Genomic DNA, 18,937 nt, shown 5'->3' on the forward strand with positions numbered 1-18,937 from the left:
TTAAACTGAGATTAAGTTTAAAAGGCGGGGAGTTACAAAAACTCAGTTTTGAGTACCTGCAAATACGATCGCTAGACATGTACTAATTTCACAATTTATGTGTTTTCGCCATGAGATATTTTGTTTAAGAATATTAAGAAAAACCGTTTTCAATGTGGTTTAATGTGATAAATATTTATACCCACGTACGTTTCATAAATCATGCTTACAATGAGCTGTTTGCATTATATTGAAATACGACAATTATGGAGCACTTGAATTTATTGTCGCCTCAGAGTTTTATATGTTTTTAAGTAGAAGTCTTTCTAAAAATCAGGCAGATAATGATTCATGTATGTCCAAAACCAACCGAATTCAGTTTTTTTTTTTTTTTTGTACAGAATCAGTTATAGTGATCACATAACAAGTCCTAGTTTTTCATTTGGTTGTTGCCCTTTTGAGAAAAAAAAATATATAGGTTGTACATGAAATTTGCACTTTGCAAGAGTTATCGTTCTTGATTTGGTTTCATTTGGTTGATTTTAATGGGAGATTAATGTGCGAGTATGATTTTCTAAAAAGTACGCATTTAAATGCAGAAATGATTATAGCAATGTGAAAGTATAGCATATACATGTAGACTGAAAAAAGCATCGGTTGTTTGATATGACTTTTCTATACCACGGATCACTTTTTCGTGAATTTCATGTTCTTATATGATTAGCCTAATTTTCTAGTAACGGAGATAAAGCATCGAATGATAGGCCAGCGAGTATAGTTCAAATACAGAAAGAAAATAACTTATTGGTACTTTTACGAATAAAAGAATCAAGGCAATGTGCGGTTATCAATTATTTAAAGGGTATTTGAAAAGTTATGACACAACCAATTTAATTGTTCGTTTCTTGGTATTTGGTCGATCTCTTTCTCATTGGCATTCATACCACATCTCCTATTTTTTCACAAATTAAAGAAAACTAGACAAAGGGATGCCCCGCACTCCATTTTAACACAGCTACCGCATAATGTTTGGTTGTCAAAATTCATTTATGAGAAAATTGTAGTAAGAAACACATTTGATGCCCCCGCATGTATTTTCTGATATATATATAATAGTCAATTAGATTTAAAAAAAAGCTTTAATTCTTTAGAACGGCGACAATTTTATTTTCAAAGAAAGAAGTTGAAAATGTCCTGTTTGATCACATTGGTCTATAGGAACAAACACCAAATCTAATGTTGATCCATTCTTGTGTGAAAATGTCAAATATTGATAAAAAAAAAATAAAACCCTGATAATATGCATACCTTCAATCCATATATATCATTCTACAAAGTATCAACGACCTATCCTAAATGCTGTAGGAGTTTTCCGGAATAGAAATGTATCCTATTCGCTCAAAATGGTGACAAAATGACCTAACCCTAATCCAACTATCCATGAAGACGTCAAATATTGATAGACAATTGCATCTTGACTGCCCAATTTTTTATTTGGAACATCATTTCAGGTTTAAAAATAAGTAATCCTATTGTGCTTATTGCTCCATAGACTATTGAAAACTCAAACGAATTTTACAGGCGGAAAGTCGATGCTTCTCTGAATTTTATATCATTTATATATTTCACCGAACTTGTAATTTGAATACCAATTACAACGCCAAAGGCTACTTTGTACATGCTTGTTGGAAAACAATAATTCATTTTTTCAAAGGACAGATTCTACTTTAAACTAATTTATTAAAATGATTTAAATAATAGCAAACTGCATACTTAGCCAGCGTGATTAAACAACTGAAACAATCTGATATAGTTGCATTTAATCGGGTATAAGTAGTCTAGAAATGCTGAAACTAATGCTTTTGAGATATTGAATAAGTGTTCCACTCTTTGTGCTAATGGAACAAAACAGTAAGCCAGTAGTTTGGCTACATAACTGTTATTCAAATGACTTTCCTTGATCGCAATATATCACACAATCCCGAACTGAGCCATGGCAAAATAATACAGGAATGATATTGTTTCTATTGTTTCCATTATATTGGTGTACCTGGTCAATGCTCCCAGTTTTAGTAGAGTCCGAATCGCTCATTTGCTTTTGTGAATTTGAATGTATTATTTTAGTTGCTTTTTGTTCTTTGTGTTTGTACGCTTTCCATGTCTGGCCTTTGTCCCTGGAATACATTCTTTTGATTTCCGCTAGAATCTTGGTTCCGTTGCTTACTCTTTCTATTAACGCTTTGCAAATAGGATACTTTGAATTAACAGTCCTGTTGCACCACAATATTACCTCAACAGCATTACGCTTGCAGTGTTTTCAGAAGATTTTTAAAAACATGAAAACGAGTTTGGGGTAATACGTTTTCGTTCTTCAACTACATTTGTATAGGTTAACATCAAAAGTAAATCTTCTGTGTTCATTAGAAGTCTCACTTCGTTTTGAAAAGGTTTATAGTAAAAATAAGCTTGTGTTATTTGACCTTTGATAATGTAATCCCGAGGTTAGCTGAAATTTTCTATGCATATTCCGTACATATACATGTAGCTAAAATGAAGTTGTGTTTTACGTAAGTTGGTAAAAGTTACAAATTGTCTTTCTCACGTATAAAGAAAACATTCTTTCTGGTAAGGCTATACACTTTTTATAGAAACAACGCTGTTGTTTTTATTTTATAGAAAGGTAGAACTGCGAAAAAAAGTCTATAAGAGAACCATTTTGATATTATATAAAATACATAATACACATTTTCATTCCAAAAACTCCATAGTAAAAAGACGAAGTAAATGACCTAAAATATGCACAATACAAAAATGTGAAAATCAATCATATAAAGATTGATTATTAGCAGGTATGCTATACCCCATTTTGTTGTTGTTCTTTTTAAAGCTAGTGCTAAATTTTCTTTAATCATTTACCTATCAATTATTACGCGAGTTGTCTCCTTTACTGATGATTTCGTCTATTTTTTGTATTGATTTTTAGGGGTTCTTTTGTTAAGGGTTTATGGTCTTTTTTTTGCTTTTTATGTTTATGTTATTATTGCTCCCCAAATAATGACAGATAAACTGAAAATAGAAGTGAATACAACATTACAGAACACTTAAATATAACAATAACAAATCATCTTGTCAATTAAAATTTAAAAAAAATAATAATTTCAAGTTAGCGCAACATTTGTAAGGTTATCTTGTTAACTGGTACATACAAGATTTAATCTTGAAAATGAACTGTTTATCTGTTACTACAACAGTTATATTATGATTATTAAACGATTTATTTGTCAGCAGCTTCCATATCAGCATTTACAGGTGGTTCTTCGGTAGATTTAGACTGTTCAACATTAGCTTGAAGCTTTGTATCTGTAGCTTCAGTCCTATCACCATCGACTTCTGACTGATTGTCAACTCGCCTATCAGCAGCTTCAGGTTGCCCATCGGAACGTTTTGACTCCACTCGGTCATCGTTTGACTGTCCGTCGGCATCTTTAGATTGCAAGTCATCATCCTTTGACTGCCTATCAGCATTTTCATATAGCTCGATATCGCTTGACTGCATGTCGGCATCTCGCGACTGCCAATCGGCATCTTGTGACTGAACACCGTCTTTTGGCTGCATATCGCTATCTTTTGGCTGCACATCGTTATCTTTTGACTGCACATCGCCACCTTTTGACTGCCCATCAGCATCTCCCGACTGCCTATCATCGTTTATCTGTTTATCATCATCTTTTGACTGCACATCGCCACCTTTTTGCTGCAAATCAGCATCCCGCGACTGCTTATCATCTTTGAACTGTTTATCATCATCTTTCGACTGCATATCGATTTCTTCTGACTGCACATCGGCAGCAATAGGCTGCACAACCCCTTTTGATATCAATGGACCACCTCTATGAAGAAACAACGCCGGCCACACTAAAAACTTGACATTTGTCCCTGTTGCTGTGTACTCTTTATACACTTGACGGTCGAAATACTCTCCAGCATCAAAGCTAAGGAACATTGGTGGGTCTTGAACAGCAGACAGGTAGCAAAATTTGATACAGTTCTCTATAAATCTCCTGCATTCATTTGTACTGATGTATGTCACAACCGTTTCACATGTTGACTTCTCGCTGGTTAATTGCTACAAGATAATTATTGGTAAACTTGACGCAACATAATGACACTGTTTCAAGTCAAGAAAACCTTGATAAATGACAAAGGCAGCCTTAAATAAGTAGAAAAAAATCGTTCCATGAGAAATTTAGAAGCCAAAAACGTGGAAAATTTACTTGAGTGCATCAGTGAATATGATATTACATTTGTCTACAACGACTCTTTGTGCTGCGATAAGGTCATTTCTTTTTATAGAAAATATCAGATGTTTCAGTGTTATACAAGAAAATTTTTTTTTTTAATTTTTAAAACAGTCACTATTCATATTTTCATTCTGATTCGTTGTGTGATTTCTACTAATGTCATGTGGTCCATGACTGACACATATAAAATTCCTTTTGGTGAATCCTCAGTATGTTTACGTTTTCTATTAATGTCATGTGGAGCGTGTAGAGCAATATAAAAGGTTTCATGATCATTACATTTTTGGATCTTTTAACATTAATGACCTTGCCTTACTTATGTTAATAAGAAATTACTAGCTTGCTATTCAGGGGCGTAGCTAGGCCTGTTTTAGTTGTACGCAAAATTACGGTGAGGTGTCGGGGGGTCGCTCAATGCCCCCAGTGAGTCCGGCAAGGCAAAGCCCTGAGGGAAACTCCTGAATTTTAATGATTTTGATTTTGGAGCCAGTTTTTCAGAGCCTATACTACGTTCATGGTATGCATATATGATAAATAACCTTTATTTCATCTTTAAAATGTGTGTTTTTATTTTTGTTACTTTTTCAGGAAGTACGCAACTGCGTATTTGCGTATAGGCAGCTACGCCCCTGTTATTTACAATATGCTGTATCCCACATAGCAAGTACTCGACTTAAAAGTGGTCCCGTAAGACAATGCTAGTCTTCCATTCGTGGTATGGCATTTTGTGGTACAAATTCATAGATACTCAAGTAATTGTACGGACATCATACAAATGTTTATTACTGGGTCCCTTTACGGCCCACAATTCTTAAACATTTCATGTGACTAGCCCAAAAATAAATCCCAGCTTTTTGTGTGGTATGGCACCTTTCGGAATAACTTACTGACTGAAGATCCATTCACTTACAGTCAAATAATTGTCTGGTTATCATAAAAATGCTTGTTTCTGTCCCATTTTGGTCCCAAATTACTAAACGGTTCAAGTACAACCCCAAAATCCAATCCCAACCTTACTTTTGTGGTGTGGCTTGTCGTAAAGATCCACAAACATAGCAAATACCTGAATTATAAGTGGTAAAAATTTCAACGCATTGGTTTTGTGGGCATCTTTGACTGCTTTTAAGTAATCTGAGGCTTCATCTCTGGAGAAGTTCTGCAAATCAATACATATATATATTTACTCCTTATATGATTATTTCAGAACTTTTTGAAGTATATTCTAATATAAATCTTGAAAAAAAAATTCAAAACTCTCACAATAGAACGATTTTTCAGCATCACTTATTTGATTCAAAATTCAATGTAGCTTAAGCTTGAATTTTATAGCTAACTTCAGAAACAGAAGAGTTACAGTTTTGTAGAAAACCAATCTTTATAAGATGTACAAATGCTTCATTAAGCAGAAATTTAACATGTGGCTTTTCATATAACACTTGTTCCTAAGAGATAAAAACTACATAGAAAGTACTGTAGAATTCAAAAGTAAGGGAGATAACTCTGTAAATACACTAAAATACAATAGAAACTGTTGGGTGTTAATGTGGATTATCTCCTAAGAGCAGACAGATTTTAATGCACAATTATACATTTCATCATATAGACCTATAAAGTAACAAAAAATAAAAATGTGTAGCCTTTTTGGGAGTGTATCACATATTACAGACTTTGCATGATTCTTACAAAGACATCTACTTAAATTATTGTTGCATTACCTCAGTGGACTGTATCATGCCAGCTAATTGGGTTCTTGAAGTCTCTGCACATGTATCATCAATTTCCTATAAATTAGAAAAACTTATGTAACTTCTGTAAATATTCGGTGATTTTATATTAAGTACATGAATTTTATTCATAATTAGATCAAGCAAAGAAAGTAACAGGTAGAATTTTAGTTAATCTACATGTTCATTTCCAAAGCATTGGTTTATCAAATTATGAGTTGTCAATATATTTCATCGTGTTTGATTACGAAAAGTATAGTCCAATATAATAGAAAAGTGAACGAATATAGTGAGGGGTAACAAATGCACCTTCGTTTAACCTAAATGCCAACAAGTAAATACTGTCGGTAATTAACAAAAAGTTTTCAACAAGTGTAAAAACAACTCTGAAAGACACAGACAACAAAAGTAATAAAATCCACGGCCACAGTACCATGTCAGGTCTATAAAATCAATTTAAAAAGTAATATAACTACACAATTATAAAGACATATTATTGACCAACATCTCCTGACTGTAGATAGGCTCATGAAATCTGTGGTGGGTTGAACTAGCTTTATAAGGCTAAAACTATCTCCTTATAATTGCATAAGAAAAAATTACCTTTAATAAATTAAGCAAAACACTAATCGCAGCCTCTTCATTAAACATTTTTGTTCCGTCTTCACTTTTGATTTCTGTAAGCTCTATGAACGCATCGGTCCAATCATTTTCGTATAATTCTGAGAACTGGTCTCCTAGTTTCATTGGCCTGTTAGGATCGTTAAGATCAGTAATGGCTGGGTTGTTGTCTCTCAATTTAGCTCCCATCAAATCACTCAGTCTGTAATATGAAAAAAATATATTCTATGTGTTCCTTACAAGTTCTTGTCTGTACCTGATCTCTGTTTTCTTATCTTTGTATCATCATGAGTACTTGGTCACTGTTGCAATGTCTTTGTCTCCTTGTAGAATCGTAAGATGCATATGGTGAATTAGAGAGCCCACTGAATTCCCTGTACTTCATGTTATGTCTTCTTATGGTGTCTCCATCAGTACCATGAGAATACACCGGACATGACATTTTATGAGCAACTCAGTGGGTGTTTCTGGAAAAGCAGAGGGCACTTACCCTACCAGTGCACCTGGTCCATGCTCCAAGTTTTTAGTCGAGTCCGGTTTACTCATTTACTTTTTGTTCCTTTGATTTTGGTTATTTCATGTTCTTTGTTGTGTGTGTCTATTTCCCTGTCTAGAATTTATCCATGGAATACTAATATATTATTATAATTACCGCTCGAACCTTGGTTCTCTCCATTAGTCTTTCTTATCTATTTCAACTTTAAAGCAATACATCGGTTGTTAGACTTTCAGATGTTTTAACATCTTAAAAACATGTTCTTTCTCATAAATGACATTTAATTAAAAAATTCAAAATGATACTTAAAAAGTATACATGGGTTCCTTAAAATGTTGTCACCTGCTGCATGAAAACGCTGAAGTTATTTTGAATGTTGCCTGTTTTATGTTGCTAGTTATGGTCCGGATACCTTAACATATACTTACCTAGACAAGGCTTCGTCTTTTGACCTCTTAAGTTCATCTTTTTCTGTCATTAAGGCAGACTCCCTATAAAATATAATTTAATAGCTACCAACTGTAAATATTCCTAAACCGTGAAAACCCAGATAGAACATATACCATTGTTTTTTTTTAAAAAATAATGTTTTTTGCAAGATCAAAATTCCAACTCCTTTTGAGTTTTGTGCCAAATTCCCCAGTATTCATGCAGTAAACCTATGTTACTCTTCCTATGTATAAGAAGGCACTTACAAGATACATTGAGGGAAAACATATACACCAAAACTTAGTTTGTAGAGAGCAAAAGAAATCTTATTGCTACTAATCATTCGCTAAAGTTATAAATTAATTCATCAAAAGACATAGGTAAAATCCACCCAAAATCGTTAACTTTTTTACTTAATCCCCTTCCTAAAAGTAATTTCGTACAAATGATATCGTCCAAGCTTTTATGGCTGGTTACCATTCGCTAAAGTTTGAAGCGAATCGCTCAAAAATGGAGAAGCTCTCCAGGCCACAATTTTCGGTATGGAATCTTGTGGTATATTTTCACAGAGATTCATACACTTTTACTTATATTTCGGACACCTGAAAAATATTTGTGTTGTCCCATTTTAGTCCTGAATTCCTAAGCGAAGAAAGTGATAACATCTGATATCAAACCCAGTCAGACTTTCTTAGTATGTATACTTGTGGTATAATTTACAGAGGACCATTCACTATTACTCAAGTTATCATACCAGGAATCACCAGTGTATGGCCACTAATGGGTTCCAGTCGTATTAAATTTGTCAATTTGCTATTCTCTGACTGTTGACATAACACAGTAAGCACCAAGAACTATTTTTAAAACTAAAACAAGACTAACTCACCTCCTAGAATGATTAAAATTTAAATTGTCAATTTCTTGGTCATGTCTCCTTTTCATATCATCAAGTCTACAATAATTGCGAAGATATATCCAACTAACAGAAATATATATAAGGGTCTGAAAAATTTCCAACGATGTTAGAAATTTGCGATGCAAATTTTTGGTTGTTCCCTTCGCGGGACTCGAACTCGTACCGCTGTGATATCTATGGCAACACCGCCTGCACTAGACCACTTGGCCAGATAGGCTATATACATCGGTCTTTTTGGTGGAACAATATTTATAAACATTTTCATTTGTTAAAAAAAGTATTCTTTTACTGCTTTCTTTTTGTAATACTAGAAATAGAGACCATTGTAAGAAGTTTTAAAATTAGATATAGGTGTAGTTAAACCTTGTAATAAACATATAGTTCTCTCCTGACTGTCCTTCAATTCTGAAAGTTAATATAGTAAAAAAACAAGTAAAAGATATAGAACGCCGTTCCTGTCTGTTGATATAATACATATATCATGATGAGTTCCGTCGCAAAGCAAATATTTATTCATTGAAAAAAAATCATTCTCACTTGTCTTTACTGAATGGGTTGTTTGTCCTTGGACTGGGAGGGTCCACCGTGCACCCCCCCCCCCCCCCACACACACACACAATTCATCAACTTCATGGCGATTTCAGGTACCTTTATACCGAATCAATCTATCGCCAAAGGATATTTTCGCATTCTTTTTCAGTATAAGCCAAAATTTGTATCACACTGGGTCAAAAGGTCAAAATTTTTGTCTCAATTGTTCAAGACTTGCTGGGACAGCATATTGATCACAAGTAATACTTCTGGGGTTCTTTTGATGACTCGTGGCGATTACCATGGTCAGAAATTAGCAAAAATTGCAAAAAATCGGATTTTCGATTTTTCTGTAAGTAGTCTAAGCTTTCAAATGAGCCAGTCATATTTGAACTTTTCCAAGTCAAGTAACTTAGGTGAAAAACTGCCACCTCTACCCATGAAAAAAATACCTCAACATGAACCAAAATGTTAATTTTAGCTTATTAACGATGTACCATAGACATATTGTTTTGTCAATGTACCCAATATTACTGCTCATTTCAGGCACATATTTTTCAGTTTTTCATATATAGAACTGGAATTTTCGGAATTTCATATTTTCTTCCATTGGCAAATTTTTCCAATATCGTACTTCAAACAAACGTTTGTATGTTCAAATACAATTATGTAGAGTTGTTGCCACCCCAACCCATAAAAAAATGCTTCAATCTGAACCAAATTGATAACTTTTAGCTTATAAATGATGTACAATAGACATGTTGGGTACTTTTATTTTAATTATCGATGTAACTTGTATAAAACAATAGCACCAAACATGTTTATTGTGGGGTGCACAGGGGTATATCTCAGCCCATGTACTTTGTTTCCTAGAAATTTAATTTATCATTAAGACGCTTGTTGCAAATGGTAAAATTAAAAACAAAGTCTAGTAATACCTTGACTTTAGCTTCTGGTTTTCTGACCACAATTCTTCATATCTGAAAAGCAAGCCAACGTCTTAAAGGAATACTGTAATTTTGATATCAAGGAGTACTTCTTTGTTTTATTTCTAGTATTGGAATCACTGTAATTGATTTTTAAGTTCGATGTCAAATACATGTAATGTCCTTGATTTTTCGACCAAGCAAAATATAAAACCCACAAAAACGATCAGAAATGATAAAATTAAGTTCAACATTTTGATACAGGTAAAAAAACACTCACAAGTGAAAGATACAGATATTTTGTGCTGTCCTCAAAACGGTAGGAATCAACATAATAGAATATCACTTACTGTAATTGTAGCGCTTCAAATTTGTCTTGCAGGTGCTTCAATTCAGTCTGCTCAGGGACTAATCTATAAATATAGTCAACTACTTATTCTAATATGATGCGCTTCAAGGCTCTTTGGACCACAGTCATGGTAAAAAAGTGATAAACACATGACCAACATTTCGTGCAACACATAGGCTGCGTATATTCAAAAATATGCAGAAACTAGTCCTACTATAATCGAAATAAATTACCGAACCTCCATTTTATCATTGTTTTACCACAGGCTGGCCATTTATGTCGTATAAAACAATGGGTATACGGGAATTATTGTTAGTTTGTGTTATAACTAGTTGGGTGTGTTGGTGTGAAATAAGTCTTTTATGAAGCTAACATACATCAGAGTTTTAAGCTATCACATTTTTAAGATATCATATCTGTAGCCAATACACCTTGTGATATTATCCTTTTTAATTTTTATTATTTTATTGGTGTACTATTTTTTGTGTCGATATCGGGATTTATCATACTTACAGTTGGAAGTCTTCATCTACATTTGTTCCACTAAAATGGAAAAAAAACTAAGCTAAACTTGGGGGTGTGAATTTACTGTTGTTGGAGTTGGTAGGAGCTTTAAAATACAAAAGGTTCAGAGGGTCTTAAATTAATTATATTTCCATTATTTGGGCTTAGTCGTATTACGTCGTGCATGTACACAGACTTTTTGATTCGCATACACAAAAAAAAAGATATTGTACAATTTTGCGTTGTGTTGACCACTTGTGATTGGATAAAACCATTCGTACAAATAACTGAGGCAGCAATATGAAAATGAGGATGATATATATAGAAAATCTATACATCATTGATGTAAATATAGAATTAACAATAAGCAAATGACTATAAAAGGAAATTCCATCCACCAATGAGAATGAAGTTGAGACTAATATAGCACTTTCTAACAATTTGGTCTCCTGGGAGCTTATAACTTATAACATCAGATCCGGTCCATTATAAAATCATACTAGATAAACTAATATTTAATTATAACTCGTTTGCATTTTTATAATAAAACTAACGCACCTTGAACCTCGAGATCGAGGAAACTTACAACCACACCAACTTCCACATATTTGTGCAAAAAGGAATCTCTGTATTGACCTAAAAAAAAATAAACCATGCATCAATTTTATCAGTCAATATCACATTATATACATGTTTCAAGTTCTTTAATGAGGAAGAGGAGTCACGTTACTGTTTTAGGTTTTTTATTTTTGCCTTATGTTGTATATTTTACGGGTCTTGTTATGTTTAGTTTTGTTCGTTTTGTTTTTGTTCTGTTTGGTTTTGTTTTGCTTTGCTCTGTTCTGTTCTGGTTTGGTTTTTAGTTTTCTTTTTAGTAATATTTTTGATGTTGTTAGAAATAATTGATTCTCTGGTGTTTAAATAGTTGTTTGATTTGCTGCTGAAATAAGTAAATGACGTGTTAGAACATGAATAAAGAATAAGTTAGAAAATGTACTAGTTTGGATAATAATGGTCATCAAAAGTGGCAATAAAAAGAAAGAATCTACGAATTAGGCATTAAAAAAGACAAATCATCGACACTTCAAGCGTACTTATGGGACTTGTACAAGAAAAATTGTAATAGCTTTTGTTTTATTGAGATTTTGGTAGTAATAGAACATATATAGATCCACCTAGTACCATAAGAACTCTTTATATCTATAAACAAAATTAAATCACGAGAAAATGTTCAAGTAAGATCTGGATAAAGATGACTCAGTCTCCAGACCACAAGACATTAATTTTGAAGTAAGAAAAATATGATTGCTGTTGTTGCTAACGACTACTACAATAAAGATTTTTTGTTGAAAATAACTACCTAAATCTATTCCATATTCTGCTGCACAATTCACACATTAATCTGCAATATATAATGCCGGATTTTCAAAGCAGTGAAATGTTTTAGTGACATAGTGGTTTTAATGCAGAGCTGTGAGAAAAAGGTGTTGATATGACTACAGTCAAAACCTGCAAGAAGTAGCAAGAGTAAACTCAGTCGAACAAGATAACAAGATGGGGTGAAACACCTTTAAAACTGGGAGAAATGATTTTTAATTTCGCTATCCCAAAATATGTCTACAATGTCCCTAATATATCAGTTACCTTACCAAAATCTTATGAAAATTAATAAATGGATGCCTTAAATGAAAAAATTCCTAAAAATGAGACCTTACTAGCACAGTAAGTAAGAGTTAAAGACATAGAGTAATTCAGGATTTGAAGAGATTTCTGAGTATATGTGTTAAAGAAGAATTACAATAGTTCACCACAAAAATAATCGATGTTATTAGTAATATTCATACTTACTCAAAGAAAGATGCATCCTTGATGTCTCTTCTTTCTCTCTGTCTGATAGTACAAACTGTACGTCCAGATTCTAAATCACTTTCGTTCTCCATGAAATTACTTGTAAATTGTAGTTAAGATCGAGAAATACTACCTAAGTATTAAATGGGTTCATATAAGGACTATTTTAGAGCATTATGATAGGTAGTGATCAGATCTAACATCTAACTAGCATTAATATTCCAGTAAACAGTCTTAAATTTTTCAGTCTTGGTTAAAAAGTTACAAAGTTAGATTAATTGAAGATTTGTCATGCAGTCGGCTCTTTAGTTTCAGGATGTACGTGTGCGTTTGTTTAAATTCAAGTTGTATCATGTCCATGTTTTCCATACCAGTACCCAGCATTGTTTGCAAGAGGGCTATAAATCATTAGCATCTTAATAAGGGATACGTTGGTTTTTTGGGGGTTTTTTCTTCCTTCACTGCCCCCTCCCACCCCCAGCATCTTCTGTCATTAAGTATTTTATACGGAAACCGATAAGGGCCACTCCAAAAAAACTATTTTGTCATTTTAACAACTTTTGTTGACAGGGCAGCATCCCTTTGTAAAGAAAAATATCGTTTTGTCAAAATGACTTGTTTTGCACCATCAGCAAAAGTACATGTTTGTCAGGAACACGAGTTTGGTTACGAATCATGACATTGTTTTCATAAAAGCATCCTACTTGTTGCCTAGTAACTAAAATGTTTGTTCAGTCTTACTACTTCAGAATAGCGAGCAAAAATAAAATCATCTAACGTTGGTATAATATGTTTGACTTAAATCACAGAAAGGGCTTAATGTTAAAATTAAAGACAAAAAATCGTATTAAAATTATGTGAGATATATGAAAACTATTTTCTACCATATTTCCCTCGAAAAGGCCATGTTGGTCAAATTTTGTTTTTTGTTTTTTTGTTTTGTTTTGTTTTTTTTTGTTTTGTTTTTTTTTGGTTTTTTTTTTAACATTTTAATTTATCTTTGATTTAAAGTTTATTGTGTTGAATTGTACAATTACTTACATATTACTTTTTAAATGTGACTATCTTTTTCTGGTTGTGTATAGTCTTGTATTCCACTACAGCCACTCCGCAAGCATCATCCTGTCGATTAGAGTAAATCCCTAAGGAGGAGAAAAAGAATTTTTACAGTAACTAAATCAATATTTACTAGATTAAAATTGTTGTATATGTAATATGAATAATAAATAATTGAACAACAGCAACATTTAAAAATATAACAGGGAACTAAATATACAAATTAAATACAAATAAAACAGAATTTGCCCATTCGGTGAACATTTTCGGTAGGCCAACCACAGTGTTAATGACATGAAAGCGACTTGTCTTCTGGAAACTTATTCATGTGAAAAGCATCGGCAGCTCCTTGAACGGATCACCATTTTTCTTAGGTTTGCTCATCCCTTTGGTATGAATGTTAAAACTCACATTATTTAATAATAATGGCGCAGTTTTCACTTGTATTTTATATCACATGTATTTCATCTTGGACTTGACGCGTTTATCCACAAAGATCAAGATCAATTTGATGGTCATTTTTTTTCTTTTTAGCTTGGGTCGACGGTGGTCTCTTTAATATCTAGTGTAATTGCGCCTGACGAAGGCCGTAGGGCCGAAAATTTTGTCCCAAAATTATGTTTGATTACGTTTTATTTGTATTTTATTTGTCATTTTACCTTCATTTTTTTTTTGCAGGTATGGTAAAAACATGTCTTAATGTCGCGCGAAATGACCCTTATCGGCTTCTGTAAAAAACTCAAGTATCTCTGTCCGAGTATGTAGCAGAGTGAAGGAAGGTCCAATGTTAGGGGTGGTGTTTGGTGGTGGTGTAAACAGAATTACAGAACGAACGAAGCGAGTCGATAAAATATGGGGGAGGTGGATAAATCGGTGATATATTAATATTTTATACACACAAAATGAAAATCAATCTTGGGAGCGTACACCCGGTACCCTTTTCCTTTGATCCGAATCTGTTATGTATACAGTGGGGGACTGGACCAGACACTTTGGAAAAATTGGGGGTGTTAAGATTTTTATGGATGTCACCATGAAAATGACATTTTTTTCTATAAAAAGAGGCTCTCGAATAACCTGAATCGCGCAAATGGCAAATCATGCCTTACTACTAAGTAAGTAAAGGTATCTACTATGTTTGACCAACAAACTGCTGAAAAGGGGAATATATTGATTAACGCTTTAAGTTCAACCGAGTACCTACGGTGCTGTAAAATGTTGGAAATGTCTTCAAAGTGTTTTCAGAACCCTCATGCCCTGTTAACCCACCAGATCGAGGGTGGAATGGAGGCATTAGTCCACTATACATTTTGTGAGGTAGAACATAAAATGAAGATAAATCATGGCTATACAACATTTTCATCATCACCATCCATCTCAGGAGACCATACTGTATAAACCAAATAGCGTTGAAATCGAAGCAAATATAAAAATAAGTGGGAAAATGGCTGTCCAGAACAATTTTCGTCATCACCATTCATCTTAGAATACCATGTTGCCAAGAGCTATGTTTTTCAACCCATGAAATATTTCAAATGACCCGTTTATGCAGGACACCCTAAGGAACAATTATGTCAACTTTCAATAAATTTTGCTACATATGATATCAAATGAGAAGATTTTCAAATTTGTACACGTGAAAAAATTACCGAATGAAATATGTTTAAAGGGCCATAACTCCTACATCAGGTGACGAATAATTTTGAAAATTTTGGCATAGGTCCGTTGATGGTGAACGATATTATCCTGTCAGAATATTGCTAAATTCAACGTTTTTTTTTTTTTTGTTTTTTTTTTTAGTTATTTGCAAAATACTGTATTTTGACCCCTATGTTCTATGTTTAGTAACAGCGGCCATGTTTTTCGACTTTTCAAAATTTTTTAACAGCTGGTGCAGTATACCCTAAGGGACAGGTCAAAATGTAGGACGGGTGCAAAAAATACGAGCCTAAATAAAAGTTGCAACCCTATGGCTATCTGACTTGGGAATAAAAATTATGTCCTATGTCAACTTGTTAAGAAAAAAAATTAGTGTCCTATCATGGTCTTCTTGTAAGTTTTTATTTGGAAATATCATATTAACATATACAGTGTATTAAAGATCTTACAAATGAGGTATTGATATACAGCTATTTCTAATTTAATACATATAGTTATCCCAATTACAGTCAATTATGTTAAATAGTTGTATTTTCTACTGCATTTATAATAGTTTGGTTTTTTTTAAGTTAGTAAAAAAAAATTTCCAAGTATTTGTTCGTAAAAAACGTGTCCTAGGGATATTATCAGTAAAAAAGTGGTGTCCCTACAAAAGCATTACATTAAAAAAAAGTATCTGTCCTACTGTTATTTGCACTGGTCCTACGTGGCGATAAATTTTGACCGATCCTTAAGGAACTATAACCAAGAGAAAACGGACAGCCGGACCCCTTGGACGTTTTTAGTGGAAACAGAATTTTAATGAACTTCAATTAAGTGCTGGACATTGTTTATTTTATCGTTTTAAGATTTTCTTCGTATCTATAGTATCTATATTAATTGACTGACATTTATTTATTTGTAATTGACTTTGGTCGCCTAATTGTTCTTTAATCCCTTGTTAATCTGTTGGTCATCGAGTTGAGAAACCGCCCCAAGCAAATTTGTCAGTATAGCGATTATCGCTAAATGATGTAATACCCCAAAAATTTGGAATGTTTTAAGTGTTTTATGATCCTCTGTGAAAAATATAGAATAGGTTTTTTGTCTAGTTGAATCGGGGGTCTGTCCCTGACTTCCGAACTGTACACATGTATTTTCACCAGATGTAAATAAAGTTGTATATAGTGTACTGGGACTTTGCAATTATTGCATCTCATGCCGTAAACCGTCAATTATAGACCGTATGCATAAAGACTGTGTAACCCGTCAATTTAAAGGGTTATAGAACAACCATGTCAAGTTTCATTTCAATTTTTTGAAAAAAGCTAACGACGACAGACGACTACGGACGACTTAAGTGATGGGAATAGCTCACACGGCCATTCGGCTAGGTGAGCTAAATAGTAATTAAGGGTGTCAACCCCTCGCACCCTCCCAGGGTATATTGTGATTTTCAGTACCGTTATAAGTAAAGAGACATTTGACCGTGACCATGATGCAATTATAAGTAGGTCAGTGGTCAATGCTGTCGGGAAAACAAAAACGAAACAAGCAGAAAGATATTTATTATAAAGGCACTCCACCGCGTTAACAAGATTGACATCTGATCATACTCTAATATGCTAGTAAGAATTCATTGTTTCCTATGAGAATATAGAAGTGAAGTATAGATCTACTTACCATTACCCGGTGTTACCAACACATCCTGTGTACAGCGAAATAACCTTCCTGGTTTAAGTTAAAAATACAATTCCTATAAATACTCAAATATTGGCTTATCTTAGAAGGTTGTAAACTTATTTCTGGTAAAATACGATATGCTTTCTTTAAATTGAATTTCCAGTGTTCTGAAAGGGGGTGTCACGTGGGGTGGGCACTGACAAGCTAAAGGGAGGGGCACCATACAGTGATTTCCAGTTAAGTCTAGTTCAGTCTTTGACTTTTCGAGCATAATTGGGCCTGGCCCACGGGCCATTGTTTAGAGAGATACTTGTAGGAATGCCATTGCCCGACAATCTTGCAATTATCTCTATCTAGACACTCTCAAGGGCCGGGTACCTCTCTGCTTTGATCAGCTCCCATTATCATTTATGAACTACTAGTACGGCATACCAAAGTGGACAAAAACCAATATTTTGTTATATTAGAAAATGATTTTTTTGTAATGTTAGAAAATGATTTTTTTTAAATATTAGAAATTCATTTTGTAATATTACAAATTCCTCATTAAGTAATATTACAAAATATCACACATTTAGTAATATTACAAATTGAATTTGTAATATTAGAAAATGAATTTCTAATATTTAAAAAAACCACTTTGCAATATTGCTAAGTCAGTCACATTTTTTAATATTACAAAATGATTTTCTGCCAGAGCTTGCCGAAACAACGCAGACTTTTTATATCACGCTAGAACTCTAACAAATAGGCTTCTGGAACAGGGTTATGATACTACAAGACTGAAGTCATCACTACAGAAGTTTTATGGTCGTCATCATGAACTCATGGATCGTTATGGTGTATCCATCTGCACCATGAAAACTGATTTATTCAACAGGTCATAGTTTTCCTTTCCTCGTTTGTCTACCCCGGACTTGACTTTTTATGAGCAACTCAGCGGGTGTTTCTAGAAAAGCAGAGGACGCTTACCCTACCAGTGCACCTGGTCCATGCTCCCAGTTTTTAGTGTACAAGTTGCTCATTTACTTTTGTTACTTTGTATGTATGATTTTACTTACTTAATGTTCTTTGTTGTGTATGTCTGTTTTCCATGTCTGGTCTTTGTCCCTGGATTACATTCTTTTGATTACCGCTATAACCTTGGTTCCCTTGATTACTCTAATATTATAGAATTGTAATTGAATACAACAAATCCATTTTCTAATATTAGAAAATCAATTTATAATATTAAATAATTATTTTTTAATATTAGAAATTCAATCGAATTTTTAATATCAGGATTTTGTAATATTAGAAATCAAATTTGTAAAATTAAAAAAATGAATTTGTAATATAAAAAAGTCATTTTTTAATATTAGAAAACACTCATCTTTGTCCACTTTGGCTTGCCACACTACTAGTGTATCATTGTTGCAAGTTCAATGTTTTATATACAGGGAATTGAGGTTACGAGTTAGATCCATTAAAAGGACAAAAATTTTAATTTAATATGCTGTTTTAATTATTTTTTTTATATTTTACTACCCATGGCCATACACTAAAAAAAACACGGTATGTAGTGTATGGCCATGGATAGTAGAATATTTACCTGTACGTGTCTATATAAAACTTATGATACACGTTGTTAGGACATGTGTTGGTTAACTCTCTTAAAGAGGGAGGTATACATCCTCCATCCTCATTATGTTCAAAACAGTACCATGATATCTCTTTAAAACTATGCAAATTTGAATTACAATTATTCCCCTGGGACAAGTAAACTTATAATTTTGACAAGTGTTTTTCCATACCAATCCATGAACAGTAAGTGATATGTTATATAAAATATCTACTGAGGTGTTATTAAAAATTGAGCTCAAAGGTAACAAAGAAACACCTGTTATTCGGTTACAACACATGGTACTATAGCAAGGCTACAGGTACTATTCCATAC

The 18,937-nt window shown here is 33.3% G+C and overlaps 1 protein-coding gene across 4 annotated transcripts; it reads right to left on the reverse strand.

Annotated features, from left to right (window-relative positions):
• Positions 1-3,052: 3,052 nt before the first annotated feature.
• On the reverse strand, positions 3,053-17,199 carry LOC148604888 (uncharacterized). 4 transcript variants are annotated; one of them, XM_088549441.1, is made up of 14 exons: positions 17,002-17,198; positions 13,666-13,766; positions 12,625-12,757; positions 12,137-12,178; positions 11,335-11,412; positions 10,786-10,815; positions 10,274-10,336; positions 9,936-9,977; positions 8,437-8,502; positions 7,550-7,612; positions 6,608-6,827; positions 5,996-6,061; positions 5,344-5,436; positions 3,053-4,105 (listed from the first exon to the last, which is right to left on the reverse strand). In XM_088549441.1, the coding sequence occupies exons 3-14, from the start codon at positions 12,714-12,716 to the stop codon at positions 3,254-3,256; spliced, it is 1,707 nt and encodes a 568-aa protein (XP_088405567.1). In that variant the 5' UTR covers positions 12,717-12,757; positions 13,666-13,766; positions 17,002-17,198; the 3' UTR covers positions 3,053-3,253. The 4 variants fall into 4 exon arrangements, with proteins under 4 accessions (XP_088405567.1, XP_088405569.1, XP_088405568.1 ...); XM_088549443.1 differs by lacking the exon at positions 8,437-8,502 and having other exon boundaries at positions 17,002-17,199; XM_088549442.1 differs by lacking the exon at positions 12,137-12,178 and having other exon boundaries at positions 17,002-17,197.
• Between the last annotated feature and the right edge of the window lie 1,738 nt (positions 17,200-18,937).

The sequence above is a fragment of the Perna viridis genome, chromosome 10 (assembly GCF_037379345.1).
Source record: "Perna viridis isolate PV_CMFRI_1.1 ecotype Kerala chromosome 10, ASM3737934v1, whole genome shotgun sequence".
Lineage (NCBI taxonomy): Eukaryota > Metazoa > Mollusca > Bivalvia > Mytilida > Mytilidae > Perna > Perna viridis.

Bases quoted from the DNA above. Each gene is read 5' to 3' on its own strand.
- LOC148604888 (XM_088549441.1), bottom strand. From the start codon at position 12,716: ATGGAGAACGAAAGTGATTTAGAATCTGGACGTACAGTTTGTACTATC. The intron at 11,413-12,136 runs GTAGTTATTTTC...ATTTTTTTTTAG, and splicing joins AGAATATGGAATAGATTTAG to GTCAATACAGAGATTCCTTT. The intron at 10,816-11,334 runs GTGCGTTAGTTT...TTTCCATTTTAG, and splicing joins CCTCGATCTCGAGGTTCAAG to TGGAACAAATGTAGATGAAG.